Source organism: Aulonocara sp. 'chitande type north' Nkhata Bay, linkage group LG3 (genome assembly GCF_057382095.1).
Source record: "Aulonocara sp. 'chitande type north' Nkhata Bay isolate Kocher_YH1m ecotype deep benthic linkage group LG3, A_spYH_male_GT1.1, whole genome shotgun sequence".
Taxonomy (NCBI): domain Eukaryota; kingdom Metazoa; phylum Chordata; class Actinopteri; order Cichliformes; family Cichlidae; genus Aulonocara; species Aulonocara sp. 'chitande type north' Nkhata Bay.
In genome coordinates, this window is record NC_141346.1 from 19,740,397 (window position 1) to 19,759,215 (window position 18,819).

Consider the following 18,819-nt stretch of genomic DNA (forward strand, 5'->3'; position numbering starts at 1 on the left):
GTTGGATAACACCTCCCACCCACTCCATGACATGTTGGTCAGTCACAGGAGCTCGTTCAGTGAGAGACTGAGATTACCGAAAAGCACCACTGAACGACACAGGAAATCATTCCTGCCTGTGGCCATCTCCCTGTACAACGCATCCACTTAACACACTGTTTGCTGCTACAGCTACACATGTTTCTTTTCCAAATATTTATTTATAAGTGACTTATGTATGTATGTATGTATATATATGTATATATTGTACTATTCTTAGTTAGTGTATTGTCTGTCTTGTCTTAATGTTGGTTTAAAGTGGAGCACTGTAACAAAAAATAATTTCCCCCAGGGATCAATAAAGTATTCTGATTCTGATTCTGATTCTGATTCTGATTCTCTACTCCGACTGCTCTATAAGTTCACTTTTTGATTTTATTTTTGGGTTAAGATTAGAAAATACATTTTCCGTTTATACTGGACCCAAATCCTAATAAATATGCCACTGAACCATGCTTTGATCGGATTTATGAATATATTTAGTGACTCAGCAGTGGTTCACAGAAAAAATCTAACTCACCATGTTGCAGCAGTAAAAGAAATAAGATACCAAAACCAATTAAATTTTATTCATATATTACCAAATTACAACAGTTACCTAAAAGTGCTTTATATAGCAACATAAAGACCCTCCAGAGAAAAGAGAAAACCTGAACAATCAGATAACCCCTATAACCAAGTTGACAGTGGGAAGGAAAAACTTTCTTTTAACAGAAAGAACCCTCTGGCAGAACCAGAGTCGGGGAGCAGTGGCAATCTGCTGGAACCAGGCTGAGGCCAGGCAGGAATCTCTAGACTTTGATGTTAGCAGGCAACATTTTGACATGTAGTGAGATCAGGGAGCAGTTGGAAGAGAGCCTGCAGAGGTGGCCGTATGCTCTGGAGAGAGGAGGAATTAAAGAAAGTAGATGTAGGAAAGAATACTTGTGTGGGTGAGAGGGAGGATGGTGAAAAAGTGAAGATGTAGAAGACTTTTAATACTTAGGGCCAACCACTCAAATCAATGGACAGTGCACAAGAGTGGTGTAAAAGAGAGTACAGGCTGGGTGGTATAGGTGGAAATGAGTATCAGGGGTGACAGAAGGATAGCAGCAAGAGTGAAAGGGAACGTTTACAAGATGATCGTGAGACCTGCTATAATGTATGGTTTGGAGATGTTGACACCAGAGATGGGCAATCTGATTACTTTTTTCAAGTAACGAGTAAAGTAAGGGATTACTATTGCAAAAACGGTAATTAGATTACCGTTACTTTCCCGTAGGAACGCTGCGTTACTGCGTTACTAAAACCGTGATTTTTTTGCGAGAATGTCTCACGACAGTGACGTAAGCGAGTGCGACAACAGCTGTGTGCAGATCAACAATGGATCATATATCGATTGTGGGAGAGAGTATGAGCGTGCAGCGTTTAAAGCGTGGAAGTACTGACCTTACTTTGAGTTTGATTCCATAAAAAGTGACAAAAACATTAGTGTCCATCGTGCGTGGGAAGAAAACTTCTTTTTACAGCGAAAAAAACCCCTAAACTTCCAAGCAAGCACCGAGTGCGCAACGACGTAATGGGGAACTCACAGAGAAACTCGCAGATTCTTCAACTGACCGCAGCACACCTGCACCAGGGTAAACCTCCGCCTACCGCAGTCCTGCTTTACAGGTGAAAATAGAGCAACAGGACCGCTGAGTCTTTGACTTTATTTATTTTCTGCTGTGTTTTACTTGCATCTATTTGAAAGAGTGAGTGTAAACACAAAAAATATTTTATTTTATGTGCTGGAATGTGTAGAAAATAGGTTTAAATGTTAAACTAATTTATTCAAGTCAGAGAATGTTGCATATAATTAAATTTTTGCTTGATGCATAAAGTTAAAAGATTAAAACTAATAAAACAAGTTAAAAAAATAGACTTTTCCATTTGATTACATTTTATATGATGGATTATGTAGAAAAAGTAGAATTGGGCTGAAAGATCTATCGCTTTATCACCTCTTCAGGTTGTAAATCATGTTTTTAAAAAGTAACTAAGTAACTAAGTAATCAATTACTTTTGAAAATAAGTAATCAGTAAAGTAACGGGATTACTTTTTTGGGGAAGTAATCAGTAATTAGTTACTGATTACTTTTTTCAAGTAACTTGACCAACACTGGTTGACACTGACAAAAAGAAAGGAGACTGAGCTGAAGATGTTAAGGGTTTCATAGGGAATGACCGAGATGAACAAGAAACGAAATGAATGCATCGGAGGGAACGCTTAGGTTGATCAATTTACAGACAAAGTGAAAGAGGCAAGGCTGAGATGGTCTGGACATGAGTCTGGTCTAGCCTTCAGATTTGCATCACCGCTGTGTCGGTGGAATTTAATAAACTCGTCCATCTGCTCCTTGCTATCTAAAATATAACAGAACACTGGCGTAAATTGTCGATCTCAGTTTTCTGTTTAACATTTATTCAGCTGTGTGAAAACCCCGGAGGAACCCACCCGATGGATTAATAAAGTTTTTTTTAATCTAATAATCTAATAACTTTGATCTCAGCCAATCCGATTAACAAATGAAACGCCGGCAACAAAGGCAAACAATTACATTTTTAAGTTATCCAAGTGACTTATATATCATGTTTAACCCGAGTAGCGAAAGACCGGGGGTCGGAAATCGATGAAGCCGGGAGTCCGCTGCTCTCGCCGGCTGGAGTGACCATTGAATCCCCCCCAGACGTCTCCGAAAATGTCGGCACACTTTTGCAAATATGCAATGTCTTGATAAACCGAGCAGATATTTGTAATTTACACAGCTACTTTCTCGCCTTAAAATATGTTAAAAGTTTATTTTGTGACCCAGAAAGATTAATAAGAGTAATTATTTATCGCCATTGTTGGAAACTGGAGTTTGGCTGTGCCGCGCTATGAATTCTGGGATATGGTGGGCCACGAAGGACACACCCGACCCATCCTTCAAATTTGGGGAGATGAAGGACGCAGTTGTCGGCCGCATTTGAAGGAGTCGACGAATTGGGACAGCCTTCGTCGCCCGGCTGTGACGTAATCGGCCTTCAAATGCGGCCTCCGGAGGATGCAGCCGACGTTTTGGGACACAGCCATAGTGTATAAAAGGCCCAAAATTCCTAGGATAATTCTGGGTTCTTATACAGGTGTGTAAGTTCATGTAAGTTTATATGCGGATCACTTGTAAACATCGGTGCCAAGGTTGCACATCTAATCTTGGACACTTTTAAACCAGACCCTTCCTGGCCGCCAGAGATTCTACGCGGCGCGGAGAACAACAAAGGACGGGCCACTCATCCGAGGCGCAGAACAAAGAAGCGCCGGGGAAAACGCGCTGGTATTAGGAACAGACTGAGACAGCAGGCGCATCGCGCACCACTGCCCAGTATCCTACTGGCCAATGTACAATCCATGGAGAACAAGCTCGATGACCTAAGAGCAAGGGTCACCTTCCAACGTGACATGAGGGAGTGCAACATTCTGTGCTTCACGGAGACATGGCTGACCCCCACCGTGCCGGACCAGGCCGTAACTCCGTCGGATTCATTCTTTGTGCTCCGCGCGGACAGAACGGCAGAGTCGAACAAAACCAAAGGTGGAGGAGTGTGTTTCATGGTAAACAGAAAGTGGTGTGATGCCAGGAGCATTTCTACTCTCTCCAGCGGCTGCTCGCCACATCTGGAGTTCCTGAGCATCAAGTGCCGCCCTTTCTGTCTGCCCCGTGAGTTCACCTCAGTCATCGCCACGGTGGTCTACATCCCACCCCAAGCGGACACAGGTATGGCTTTGTCCGAATTACATGATGTGCTGAGCTCGCTTCAAAACAAGGACCCGGGCGCAGCCCTCATTGTAGCAGGGGACTTTAACAAAGCGAACCTCAGACAAGTCATGCCAAACTTTCACCAGCATGTCTCGTGTCCAACGAGAGGGGATCGGATTTTGGATCACTGCTACACGCCATACAAGCAGGGCTACAAAGCTGTCTCACACCCGGCTTTTGGGAAGTCTGACCACAACGCCATCTTCCTCATTCCCCAGTATAAACAAAGCATACGGAGGGAAGACGTGACCACGAGGGAGGTAAAATGGTGGTCTGCCCAATCAGAAGCTACGCTACAGGACGCACTCAACGACATCGACTGGGACATGTTCAGAGCATGCGCAGTCGACATCAACGAGTTTACGGAAGTAGCAGTATGCTTCGTCAATATGCTAGCGGAGGAGATTATCCCCACTGCGAGAGTCACCACATTCCCAAACCAGAAACCGTGGATGGACAGATCGATCCGCACTGCAGTAAACGCCAGGACCGCCTCCTACAACGCGGGTCTCGCCACTGGCGATATGAGCGCCTACAAAGCGGCCTCATACGGCGTGCGGCGCGCGGTGAGAGATGCCAAACGCCGGTACCGGGAACGTGTGGAGTCCCGCTTCCACCAGGGCGACACACGGAGTATGTGGCACGGACTACGCACCATTACGGACTACAAAGCCAGGGACACTGCGCCGATCAACGCCGACTCTGCATTCACCAACGAGCTGAATCGGTTCTACGCCCATTTCGAGGTTAGCCAGGCGGCTAATGCTATCTACCGCCTGACTACCGAGGACAGTGACATCATCAGCGAGAGACCGGTGACCAGCATCGCGGAGCATGACGTCCGAGCGGCACTGAGGAGAGTGAAAACAAGGAAAGCGGCGGGGCCAGACGGCATCACCGGCCGTCTGCTGCGCTGCTGTGCTGACCAGCTAGCAGGTGTGTTCACTTACATCTTCAACGAGTCCCTGGCGAAGTCTGTGGTCCCCACATGCTTCAAAAGATCCACCATCATCCCTGTGCCCAAGAACAGCAAACCCTCATCCCTGAACGATTACCGGCCAGTTGCACTGACCTCGGTAGTAATGAAGGTGTTTGAGAGGCTGCTGAAGAACATCATCTCCTCCTCTATCCCAGACACCATAGATCCGCTGCAGTTCGCCTACAGATCCAACAGATCCACAGAGGATGCCATCGCCCACGTCCTACACACCACTCTCAGCCACGTGGACAAGAAACAGGGTAACTATGTGCGAATGCTGTTTGTTGATTACAGTTCAGCGTTTAACACAATAGTGCCCTGAAGACTGTTCACAAAGCTCAGGGATCTGGGACTTAACAGCCGTCTGTGTGCATGGGTGTTGGACTTCCTCACTGGCAGAACTCAGGTGGTGAGGGTGGGCAGGTGCTTCTCCAACAGCATCACCATCAACACAGGAGCACCTCAGGGATGTGTCCTCTCGCCACTGCTCTACTCCCTCTACACTTCAGACTGTGTGGCCACCCATGGCTCCAACACCATTGTGAAGTTTGCTGACGACACAGTGGTGTTGGGTGCCATCTCCAACAACGATGAGGCGGCCTACATGGATGAAGTGAAGAATCTGGCATCGTGGTGCCAGGACAACCACCTCCAGCTGAACGTCTGCAAGACCAAGGAGCTGGTGGTGGACTTCAGAAGGGGTCAGCACAGAGACTACAAGCCCATTATCATCAATGGAGCTCCAGTGGAGAGGGTGCAGTCCTTCAAGTATCTTGGTGTCCACATCTCCTCAGACCTGACATGGGCTGCCCACATTCAGGTCCAGACCAAAAAGGCTAGGCAGCGCCTGTATCACCTACGACAACTGAGGAAGTTCAGGGTCTCTCCAAAGATCCTCAGGATTTTCTATACAGGCGCTGTGGAGAGCATCCTCACACAGAACATGACATCGTGGTTCGGGAACAGCTGTGTGAAGGACCAAAAAGCTCTCCAGAGAGTGATCCGTACAGCAGAACGCTGCTGCAGGATTGCTCTCCCCCCGCTTCAGGACACCTACACCAGGAGATGCCGGACTAGAGCAGCGCAGATACTGAAGGACCCGTCCCATCCTGGCAACAAACTGTTCCAACTTCTGCAATCTGGTAGAAGGTTCCGCATCTTCCGGGCAAGGACAGAGAGACTCAAGAGGAGCTTCTATCCCCAAGCCATCCGTGCCCTAAACACACACACCCGCCCTCTCACATCATCTATAATTGACTGAGACAGGACTCTCTTCCAGACACTCTAAACCAAGGCACAATGTACATTTCAAATTCCTTTAAATTTAAATATGTTTATATTGTCTATCCTGTAAAATAGTCAGATGTCTATTCATATTAATGTACAGAATTCACCTGCTTGCTGCTACTACTGCACATTCACCCAGTGTATATACTATATGTATATATATATATATATATATATATATATATATATATATATATATATATATATATATATATATATATATATATACATATATATATAATGTTCTTCCTCTACACCCCCCCCCCCCCCAATTTTTGCACATGTCGAGGAGCGTGTCAGGCTACATTTCACTGTGTGTTATAGTTGTATAACTATGCATGTGACAAATAAAGAACCTTGAACCTTATATTGTAGAATGTTTAGCTGATTTTAGAGTTTAGAAATGTGTTAAAATAACGTAGAACTATTGTAGAGACACTGCCCTTAAAGTAATAAAGGCCTCACTGTGTCGTGAACTTAGGAGTAGATTGTAGGAGACCTCTCCCCCACTGAGTGGAAATTCCCCAGAGGATGTTTTAGGGTGGGGGTCTCAAGATTTGTAACTGTGGTCTGGAAGGGAGAGGGGTTTTATGACCTCTAGGGAGTTACCTACAACTACAGTGTTTTAACTGTCACGCACACACATCCACACGCACACTCACTCATGTGCACTCACACATACACACAGGTATGCTTACACAGTCACACACGAGCACTCACATAGACACGAGGGAACGCGCACATGTAGACATTCATGTGCTCGTGCACATAGACACAGACACAGAGTTTGCAGCACACCGTAGGGGGTTTTATGATGGGGACGCTTCTATAAAACTGTGTTTCACAGACAAAGGAGTGAAGATTTTGGAGAGGGACACCGGCCTCGTCTTCCCTTCTAGAAGTGCATGCATAAATGAGGATAAATGAAGAAGAGTAAAGATAAATGAAGATGAGTAAAAGATGAATAAAGATGAATAAAGATTTTGTGAAAATGACTACTGAGTCCGGTGCCATCTCTGGATGCTTGAGGAATAAAAAGAACCGGGGTCAAACTGATTTCTCAACAATATACTATTCATTTTGCATTTAACCTTCTGTTGGTTCGAGCCAGCCACCATCTGGTGACGTCATCCAGTTAGTAAGGGTGGCAGTTTTAGTATTGGATGAGCGCTGTTACTCTGGTGGAGTGCACCGATTCCTGATGTGTGCCTGAATGATAAGTGAATATCAACCTGTGTTGCCTTTATTTTGTGCAACCACCGGAAGTAATTCCTTTGTACTGAGGGTAATTAATCTCACACAGAATGCTGTTTAGTTGCATAGTGTGAGCAGTAGAAGTGTACTACATTGGTCTGATCCTTGTATATAGTTATGTTAGCTATTTTGTATTATGCATATATCTGAGTATGTCATTTAACTCTACACTGTAATTATCATTTATTGGTATTGTGTACTTCTTTTGTAGAAAACCACACAAACACACCTGTGATTACAGCCACAGGAATTGAGCTGTGAGAGAATAAAGATCCTCAAACCAAACATCAAGCTCCTTCTTCTGTACTCTGGGATAATTTGGCCTTAAGTGGTGTTCTGGCTGACACACCAGGGTGAATCAGTGCCAACCGTGTCTATTCCTGATATCCCCACTATACTAGGGATAGGGAGAGATTGAGGAAGCTGACCTGCTATGATGATCCCCAAAGAATGAGTAGCTCAAAGATCAAGGAGATTAACAGAGTTAATGTGTTTTTACAAAACCAGGGAACACCACTGATGATAATACATTGCACCCTTGAATCAATAAATTGAATAAATAAACTGTTCTTTTTTTGTCAAGTGGCTCTCTCAGTTTAGAAAGTCTGTGAAAGAAAACTGTGTGTACGTTTAAAAAAAAGACTTTGTCTGTACTTTTTCCATTGCATACATGCTTGTATACAATGCTTTGTACATACATGATTGCGGTTTGCATGGTTTTACTTCCTCTGAATGTTGCACACACTGCTGCAAAACCTCAAGCTAACCCAGCTGTCTTCCTTTGTAGCCGTCATCTCCCTACTGTGCTGCACAACAAAGCAAGGTCAGTAACCTTCTTCTGTCACACTCTAAAGTTTTCATTTTCATAATTCTTTATTTTATACAGGGCCTTGGTCCATTCTCTAAATTCATCCTCTGTCCTAAACTAGTTGTTTTTTAGCTCCTCCCCTTTAAACCAACTCACTTTAAAATAAGCTGTCCTTATCAAACACAAGCTTGAAAGACAGGCAGGTGCTGCTTCTGTGCCTTACCTAACAAATGTGTGGGGGCAATGTGGGCAGACCCACAGAGCCCCCAGTGGGTCCACACACGCTACGCTCCTCTTCTATTCACAAGCCACACTCCTTCTGGCACTCATGCTCCTTCTCACTTCACGCCACTTAGCTAAACTCAGGAATCCAGAAAACAGGGAGGGTCCAGGGAATCTATGTATAGAGAATATCAGTTAGAAAAAACGTTAGAGAATTCACAGGAGAGTAAGACGAGGAATTTGCTGGGGTTACACAAACTCAATTTGCATAACAATTGACTCTCTGTACACACAACGCTGTTGAAAAAGAGCAGAGAGAATTATCAGGGACTCACACCATCCAGTTCACCCTCTGCTCAGACACAAAAACTGTATATACAATCTGACACACATCAGAGCAGAACAGAACAGCTTCTTCCCCTTCACTGTCAGACTCATGGCAAAACAAAAAATATTGAACGCCGAATGCATAACGGGATAAAATCACTGACTAATGTGCAATATATTCACTGAAACACACTAGTAAAAATGTGATATGTTATGCGTGCAATACTAGGAAGTGGCGGGAGCCCAATAATGAGCTCAGCCCAAGCAGTCAGGAGACAGTGGAGAGAAAGCAAGAGAGAGGAAACAACAAACATGTGGCCAAGAGTGAGCCAGCCAGAGCGACACAGAGACCATGACAGAAATGAATCACTCACTCTTTCATCAGTCATCTTTGCCAATCAACATATCCTTGAACTGCTCAAGTTTAATAATACTGAGCACACCTTGGATGATCTCTCCCTCTGTGTGGTTCACATGAAGCCACTCATCAATTTGGTTGCGTACAGTAGTACATGGTAACTTATGTCATTTTTAATGTTCTCAAACTGACCCCCATGTACTTTAACCTCTCTGCTTAGCAAAAATGTCTCTTAGGGAAACTGTATGATCAGGCTTACAGTGTCCCATGTCTGCTGTAAAGTTGCTAACTGGTTTCACTCCCAGCTCTAGCCTAAAGTGTCTGTGTAGTTGCAAGGGTAGTCCTCCATAGTTAGCTGTCTGCTGCTCCAACATACCTGCATGGTGATGTCTGCCTCAGGTTTGTTAAATAAAGGATCAGGATCAGCTGCCTGTGCAGCTTGCTGATCTCCAAAACTATGTTACAGGCCTTTAGCTGTGTTATACAGGAAAAGTAGGTACATGAGACATGAGGGGTATTCCTTTTACAGGCTCTTCCTTAGCTGTTCATTAAGCAGAATTTTAGACCAATCTTTTGTTCATTTACATGTTCCTCCATCTTTTCTCCATACGTTCTCTTGTAACACAAACCATGACATTAAATCAAGTTTACATTTTTGAGGTATAAATACACAAAATAATAAATACCCTTTATCTGTATTTTTAAGCACTATAACTAAATTCTGCTGTCCAGTTTCATAGCATTAACACTGTGATTAATCTACTTATTGTTATCTTAGTAAACTCTCTTTATATCCTAACATGTGCAAAAATACTTCACATCAGAAAACCATAAACAAGTCTTATTCTCCCATCTCCCCAAATCAGTATTTACTATACAGTCCATAAACAATATGAGTGAGAAATGGACCAGGGTGAAGTTATGTTATCAATCATAGAACCTTGTCCAGGAGCTACATTTTTAAATAAATAACACATATTCAGTGTGGCCCATCATTTTGTTAGATAATAGCAACTCTCATTTCAACCAGCAGAGAATCTGTGAAAATATACTTCTTTCAAAATTCAACTTTCATTGAACTAACATGAACAAGGTTTTATGCCTCTAAATATGCAATTTGACAACTCAGAGTACCAACAGAAAAAGTAGAGACAGGAGACATTTGTTGCCTTCAGTCTAGAGTAACTTCCTCATCAAACAGATGGGGGCCGTGGAGCAAGCTACTGCATTCAGTTGCGTCCCTTTTGTGGCAAAGCCATGCAATTACATCTGTATAACCCTAACTAAGAATCAGTGCAATAATTCAGTAAATAAGTCATTTTATAACAATAAATTCTCAAAAGAAATTACAATTGTGACCATACATTTGTAGGTGTCACACTGTGAGGTGCTCATTTAGTGCAATTAGCTTCTTTAGCCAGTAGGCATTAGTCAAGTCAGGTCCTTGGGGCTGTCCAGCCTTCATGCTTTAGACTCTTTCTTCAGTGTCTGCCACTGTGATGGATACTGGACCCTGTTCGGGGAGTTGCTGTGGTCTTCTCTGAGCCACCCCTTTCTTTATCACAGCTTTCTGTAGTTCTGATAGTTGGCTAACTTCCCTCCATGCTGCCTTGACCTTAGGCTGTGGTCTCGATCTCTATGGAGGGAACAGCTCCTTGTTGTTGTTGTTTATCGTGTAGCCAAGCATCTCAAAGATCACTGTTGCTGTGGTATAGATGAGTTAGTTGTTTTCATTGATGCCAAAGCCACAGTAGAAATTTATACTGCTGCATTGGTAAAAGTAAGCAGGTGTAAACTTACCAAGTAGTTACTATAGATAGATTGCAAACATGGAGTCTGTTAAACAGCACAAATTGATGCATTAAATGGGAGTGTAAAATATTAGAAATGCAATCCTTCTTATTGATTTGCTTAATCCACTCTCCCTAACTGAGTTCAAAACACTCTGGTCAGCAGTAGTCACAAAGTTTCATAACTTCAGTTGATCTGAAAGGTGTCTGATTGCTGCAAAAAGGAAATAATGCACTGTATATTTCTTATTGTTCTTCTCAGCTCGTCTGACTGTGAGTCCCAGCAGCTCTCAGTTTTTTAAAGACGATTTTGTGTCTCTGAGCTGTGAGGAGGACGACAGCTCTGCTGGATGGACTCTGAGGAGAAACACAAGCAAACAACAGAGGACTCAGTGTGGAGATGGGTGGGGGAAACCAGCTGGTTTTTCCTGCAACATCAGCTACATTGACCCACTGGAAAGTGGAGTTTACTGGTGTGAGTCCAGAGAGGGTCCCATCAGTAACATGGTTAACCTGACAGTCACTGGTAAGCTGAGTGTGTGGAGTTAGTGTTGATGAAGCTGTGTGTAAATGGATGAAATGCTGTAGTTTGTCTCTGTGTTGAGGTGGATCAGTGATCCTGCAGAGTCCTGTCCTCCCTGTGATGGAGGGAGATGACGTCACTCTGCTCTGTGAAACAAAGACCACTCCCTCCAACCTCCCAGCTGCTTTCTATAAAGATGGCTCCCTCATCAGGAAGCAGCCTACAGGTCACATGACCATCCAGCATGTTTCCAGGTCTGATGAAGGCCTCTACAAGTGTGACATCAGCGGTCATGGAGAGTCTCCATCCAGCTGGATCACTGTCACAGGTGAGGAGCTTCACTCTGATTTCACCTCTTATTTCATCCACATATTAATCTCATCAGGTGCAATTCTCTCCACAGAAAAACCTACAACCACACCTTCACCAACCACCTCAGCTCCTCCCTCTTCCTCAGTACTGTCCCCTGACTCCTCCTCCTTCCAGTTTGTATTCCGAGTGGTCCTCCACCTTGTGGTGTTCTGTCCATACTTCATCTCCACTGTCCTCGTGGTGTCTTTGTATCGATGCAGAGCCAAAGGTAACACTCTGATCGGTCAATATGCTGGTCATTGATCAGACTGATCATTTCTTCCTGTTTAAGCAGCTGATTTAACTTTCTAACATTTACAGGAAACTACATGCATGTCTGTGGTAAAGACCCCACTCGACGAGGCTGTGCAGGGATTGAATAATGACTATGAAGATGTCACTATAGAGCATCACTTCTGAAGCAGAGCTCATGTTCAGCTTGATATTGATGAAAACGTGTTCCTGCTAAGGATTTATATCATGTGCTGCCTATGTATCACTGTAGCTCTGTACAATAGGTAATGTACAAGGCAGTTAGCTTTTTTCTAAACCAAACATGCAGATTGGAAAAGATAACAATTTGAGCAATTCTGAGCAACTATCGTACCCTTTGACTGCAGATTTATTTATTTCTCATTTTAGGAAGACATTCTTTGCTTGCTGTCTCAGTGTCTCACTCATGTCTGAATAATGAGCTTCAGATTAAAAGATTTTAAAGGGAGACTGTTAGCAGGGCCACATAAAGACTCCTTTTTAAACTTGAATGCTGTGCCATGTGCATGAAAGACAACATGTACAAAATAAAACTATTTCATTTAAGAACCACTTAAAGAAAATGTTCTTTACTGGTGGATGCTGTTGGTAGAGATCATTTGTAGAAAAGTGTTAAAGCTACAAAGTATTGAAAGATGTAATAACACACTGTTTGACTCTAAACCTGAGGTTTAGTGATAATTGAAAACAATGTACAATGACACCAGAATGATTGTTCCAAAGAAAGCAGGCAAGATGGTGATTGCACTAGAGTAATGGTGACAGTATTGAGATTGACGGCTACCACATGGTAGTGATGTAGAAAATGGAAAAGCAACCCAAACAAACAGATAGATGAGTGATTACAGATCGTTGTTATTGAACTCATACACAAGCTTTATAACTATCACAATGAAAATGCTAAATTATAGACATCCTTACAAGATGAGCAGTTTTTTTTCCTCCTCTCAGTGTTTCCTCACATCTCACAATGCTAACGTGTCCTAATTCTTTCTTTCTACATAGCACTTTAATTCTTATTGTTTGCACTGAAGCACCGCAGCAAATTCCTAATGTTGTAAACCTCAACATCTGGCAATAAACCCATTCTGATTCTGATTCTGATTCTGATAAAACTCATTAAAAATAAAACAAGCATTTTTTTTTCTTTAACCAAAAAAGGAAACTCTTTACTGGTTAAATACTGCTGTCAGCATTAGCGTTAACGCTGTGTTAACGCTGACAGCACTAGTTAAAAATGTTACAACTTTAAGGAATTACATTATCTTATTTGTGCTTTAGGGGGGCAGAATAGGAATTCTCAACAATTCTCATAAGCAGCACAAGATCGTGATTGAACACAAGGACTGAAATCATTCCTGCTCAGGCAGGTCAGCAATCACTACTACACATCTAATAACCTCTGCGCAGCAGAAACATGGCTTTGTACAGCCACACAATATAATGTTCAAAAACACATTCGATATTTAAGGAAACAAACAAACCCCCCAAAAGATCAATAAGCTCAAATAATGAGCCAATTTTAGTGGTAATTTCTAATTTGTATTTAACTAAAGTGACAATATAGAGATTCACTTAGTTCACAACAGTGCTCTGCTTTGGAGTCATACAGTCTGTTAGGATGCAATCCCATGACTGAGCAAGGGCTGCTGGGTAATGACGTCACAATAACATAATCTGGACTTTTTATGCAATAAAACTGAGCGAGACTTTTGTCTTGAACTCCAACTTTATACCAAACCAAATGTCTAGTAGAGAGAAAGTATAAACAGTGTATCGTCAGTGTAGAGGATGGAAATCCGCCAGGATGGCTGTGAAACATCTGCTGACATCTTGTTGAATTTAATGGTGTAAATTCACAAAGAGCCACAAAGAGGTCTTGTGATCACATCATGTACATTAAAAAAAAAAACAAATCAAAAAACAAAGAAACTAAAAAAGACCAACTACTGAAGCTCACATTAGAAATTATTATGAGTTGTGATTTTTTTCCCTTTTTTAGGGGTCCCCCATCTGCTGAATCCCAATTTTAACATTGACTGTTGTAATTTTACTGTTTAGGTCTGGAGGTGAAGTCACCCTCTGCCATGTAGGCAACAGTAAATTATTTTTGTTTACTGCATGTCTCCTACAAACTAGCCCCATTTATTTAAATTATAGTTTAAGGATTTCTAGGCGCAGCCAAGTGGCGGAGGGCTTTCGCTTTGGTGGCCTCAGAATCTCATCTCTGATTTTTGCAGATGATGTGGTTCTGTTGGCTCCATCGGGTGAGGGCCTCCAGCTCGCACTGGAACGGTTCGCAGCCGAGTGTGAAGCAGCGGGAATGAGGATCAGCACCTCCAAATCTGAGGCCATGGTTCTCAGCCGGAAAAGGGTGGAGTGCCCACTCCGGGTCGGGGATGAGTTCCTGCCCCAAGTGGAGGAGTTCAAGTATCTCGGGGTCTTGTTCGCGAGTGATGGGAGAAGGGAGCCGGAGATCGACAGACGGATTGGGGCTGCGGCTGCAGTAATGTGGACGCTGCACCGGTCCGTCGTGGTGAAGAGGGAGCTGAGTGTAAAAGCGAAGCTCTCAATTTACCGGTCGATCTACGTCCCTACCCTCACCTATGGCCACGAGCTGTGGGTAGTGACCGAAAGAACGAGATCGCGGATACAAGCGGCAGAAATGAGCTTCCTCCGAAGGGTGGCCGGCCTCTCCCTTAGAGATAGGGTGAGAAGTTCGGCCATCCGGGAGGGGCTCAGAGTAGAGCAGCTGCTGCTCCACATCGAAAGGAGCCAGCTGAGGTGGTTTGGGCATCTGACAAGGATGCCCCCTGGGCGCCTCCTGGGTGAGGTGTTCCAGGCATGTCCCACCGGGAGGAGGCCCCGGGGCAGACCCAGGACACGCTGGAGAGATTATATCTCTCGGCTGGCCTGGGAACGCCTTGGTGTTCCCCCGGATAAGCTGGAGGAGGTGGCTGGGGAGAGGGAGGTCTGGGCCTCTTTGCTTAGGCTGCTGCCCCCGCGACCCGGCTCCGGATAAAGCGGATGAAGATGGATGGATGGATGGATAGTTTAAATTCTAACAATATTTGTATTCTTAAGTAGTAACATTATTATATTATTATATTAATATTGCACATATTTAGTTACCTATGTACAATATGGTTAGTAGAATCTTCCTTCAAGGAGCCCTTTTTACTTTCTTACTTTGAGTACATTACAGAGCATGTTCTTTTTCACTTTCACTCGAGTAATAAACTTACTTAGCTAAACTGATGGTTTGTGGCTTGAACCCATTCGCTGGAACGTTGAAGACAATATAATTACACAGCAAGCAAGACACGAAGTAGGCAAAGTTCTTCGTGTTACTCATGCATGAGGGAGACCTGCCTGGAGCCAAGTGTCGGTCCACCACTTGACCTCCGTCAGACTCTCAGCCAGGTTCCCCATAGCACTCCTTTTATTGTGGTTACATGAATATGCATAGGGTCATTAACATATAACATCTTACATAGGTATACATGTGAACAAAGAATACTGTGTGTGTGTGTGTGTGTGTGTGTGTGTGTGGGGTCAGAGTGTGACCCCATAAATGACTTCCCTAAACCTGCTGGTCTGGAAGTCCAACAGTTCATCTAAACAAAAGGCACTTAGCCTAAAACAGATATAGCCACGTTTATCCTGCCATAAAACAATAAAACAAGGTACGACCTCTTCCCATGCTCCCAGGATGTAGGTGTGCATTCCAGTGTGGAATACACACAAAGCCTTTGCAGCCTGCTAAAGATCACACATCCTATCACTACACAATTGATTATACACCTCTAAGCATATATGGTTAAATATTTCTAAGCATAAATGACAATAAACAATACAAAACCTAACATAAACTGAAGAACATCTCTTCTCGGCACAGTAGTAATACACAGTACTATTTTCTATTAACACTGCTACATTTGTATAGTGCTTCTTTGCTACACTACCTACATCCAAATATTGTACAGGTGTGTAGTTTAAGCTGCTTAAATAGCAATGCATTGTTTGTGAGACATGTGTGCCACCCCAAAATGATCACAGCTCCATCCTGGCCATCCTGTAAAAATTATTTTGTTTTTATTGCAGTTTAGCGTCACTTTTAGTTCAAGTTTTCTTGAGTATTCTTTCTTTGTGTATATACTGGATTCAAAAGTTCAGAAAAAAAATATTTCTTTACAACCACACACAGTTTGAGGGCCGATCTTATCACCCGTGTTTGGTTGATAAATCTGGCCAAATTGAAACTGAAACTATTTTTATGATTTGTACGGTCAAATTATGATTTTAGTGGATTTTATTTTTATTTTCTAAAGTCTAGTGTTTGTTTTTAAAGATAAAAGAGAAGATGAGTGTACATGAAGATAATAGGCTAAATTTGTGATAGTGTGCCTCTAAAGGTCAGACTCGACAACTAACTGTGATGAAGGGTACAAACCAAAAAAAAACATTGGAAAAAAATAAAGTTAAAGATTTTTATTCATTCATTCATTTACATGTCACGTGTCCCCAAGAAGCATTTAAGACAGAAAAATAATTAACAGAACAATATCATAAATCAGTCACTGATTTAAAATAAGATTAATATTAGATGACAAAACACTGAAGCCTTAGTGGATAATAATCAGAAGTTGAGTTGAATTTTAGCAAGTTTTTAAGTGTGTATTTGCGCTAAGATTGAGGTGTGGTCAGGGGTAGGCGGAAGAGACATCAAAGTGGACACAGCCTGTTTACAGAAGTCACAGGTGAGCAGGGAAGAGGAAGGACAGCTAGAAGTAAGTTAGTTTTTCCACTGTCTCAGCTGTTGGTCACATCATGTTTTCTACTCTGTTTTTACAAACAAGCCAGAAATTAAACCCACTGCTGTTTTTCTCAAGGAGTCCTTTTTGAGGATAAGATTGAAATTAAGAGTCAAATTTAAAGAACAATTAGACTCAAACACATATATAGAATTATAAAATGGTTTATTTTAAACTAATTAAATCACAAATCTAGGCAGCTTCAGGTTTGTGCCTCCTGATAAAATGCTCTAATGTTTCTAGAGAAGAAAAATAAAACAGTAAATCAAACAGGAATTCAAATATTATGACACATTCTGGAAAAATCCTGTCCCACGTTATCAGCAACTTCAGTCTAGAAGAAATTACTGTTTTTAATTTTCTTTTAAAACATTCACAGAGGAGTGAACTGAAAATGTAGCTTAGTAAAGGTATATGTACTGTGGGTGTATGTCGAGGTTTTGTTGAATCAGACCTCATGTTTGAATGCAAAGACCTGTCAAACCTGCTGCCTGGGCTCTTTTCATTTAAGCACCTCCCACAAACACAGCCACTCTTCTCAGTACTGCTGAAGCTGCCGGGCCCTAAAAAAGTCCCGTCCTCTGTGTAGAAGGAAGTCATCACAACATTTGGTTATTCAGACTTTATTCTGACTGCAACAACGCTGCAGGCTTCAAACCGTCTGTTTCACAGGGACAGGCTCAGACAGGTTTCACTTTCACTCAGTTACATTGTTTTTCAGGTTTCTGTGTTACACCTGTTGTTACCTGCAGGTTCATTCACATCCCCAAACATCAGTGTTTAATTTTCTTTAGACTGATTTGTTATAGGAATGTTCACAATAACCTGCAGCACTCCCTTCATGAACATCATTTGAAGTGGGTTTAATAAACACATTGCAACATGGAGAGAAACATCCCAGCCAAACACCAGGGTGATCTCTGAAATTTGGGTGGGGTTGCTCATTTTATATTGTTTTTACCAAACTCACACACAAATAAAATTCCTCAGCATGTCACATGAGTCTATACCTTCAGCTCAAAACGTCCTTGAAACCTTCCCTGAAAAAGAGAGAATTATGACCTTGTCTTCTGCTTAGCCATGGCCTAATCATTTACATCCCTGATAAGCAGAAGGCGTCTCAGTTTAATGTCTCCCATGTACTTATAATGCCCCACTATGTGTATGTGTAGGTGTGATAGAGCATAAGGCCTGTTTGTGGTGGGCATGTATACAACTGGTGACAGTGTAAATCTACAGGGTGGGACATTTATATGGATACACCGTAGTAACACCGGAATGGTTGGTGATAATAAAGTCCTGTTTGTGGCACATTAGTATATGTGAGGGGGCAAACTCCTCAAGATGGGTGGTGACCATGGTGGCCATTTAGAAGTCGGCCATCTTGGATACAACTTTTGTTTTTTCAATAGGAAGAGGGCCATGTGACACATCAACTTATTGGTAATGTCACAAAAAAACAATGGTGTGCTTGGTTTCAACGCCTTTCTACTGCAACTGCTTTGTAAGTCCACTTTTTTATTTTATTTTTCGGTTAAGGTTAGAAAATATATATTTTTTTGTTTATACTGGACCCAAATCCTAATAAATACACAATGAAATGATGCTGTAGCTGGATTTGTGGGCATATTTAGTGCCTCGGTAATGGTTCAAAGAAACAATCTACACTGTAAAAAAAAAAATCCTAAAAAAAACAGTAATATCCCGGCAGCTGGGGCGCCAAAATAATACCAGAAAATAACAGAAAATAACTTTCCCATGAAAATACGGTTATTTTCAGTAATGACGATACAGTTTATTGCCCTAATTTTACATGGGATTTTGCCTTTTTCAAGTGCTTTTAAACATTAAATTAGGAACATTTTAACGTGATTAAACAATGAAATTACTTATAAACAAGGTCAAGGAATGTGGCAATATGAATAATAATGCTTAAATGTACAGAAATATACAGTTAACAGTTGGTTTAAATAATA

The 18,819-nt window shown here is 42.3% G+C and overlaps 1 protein-coding gene across 1 annotated transcript; it reads left to right on the forward strand.

Moving 5' to 3' along the window:
• The first annotated feature begins 8,109 nt into the window (after positions 1 to 8,109).
• Positions 8,110 to 12,020, forward strand: LOC147334396 (Fc receptor-like protein 5). Its single transcript, XM_086285921.1, has 4 exons — positions 8,110 to 8,200; positions 11,145 to 11,408; positions 11,488 to 11,733; positions 11,845 to 12,020. Exons 1-4 carry the CDS (start codon positions 8,110 to 8,112, stop codon positions 12,018 to 12,020), a joined length of 777 nt encoding a protein of 258 aa, XP_086142047.1.
• The last annotated feature ends 6,799 nt before the right edge of the window (positions 12,021 to 18,819 follow it).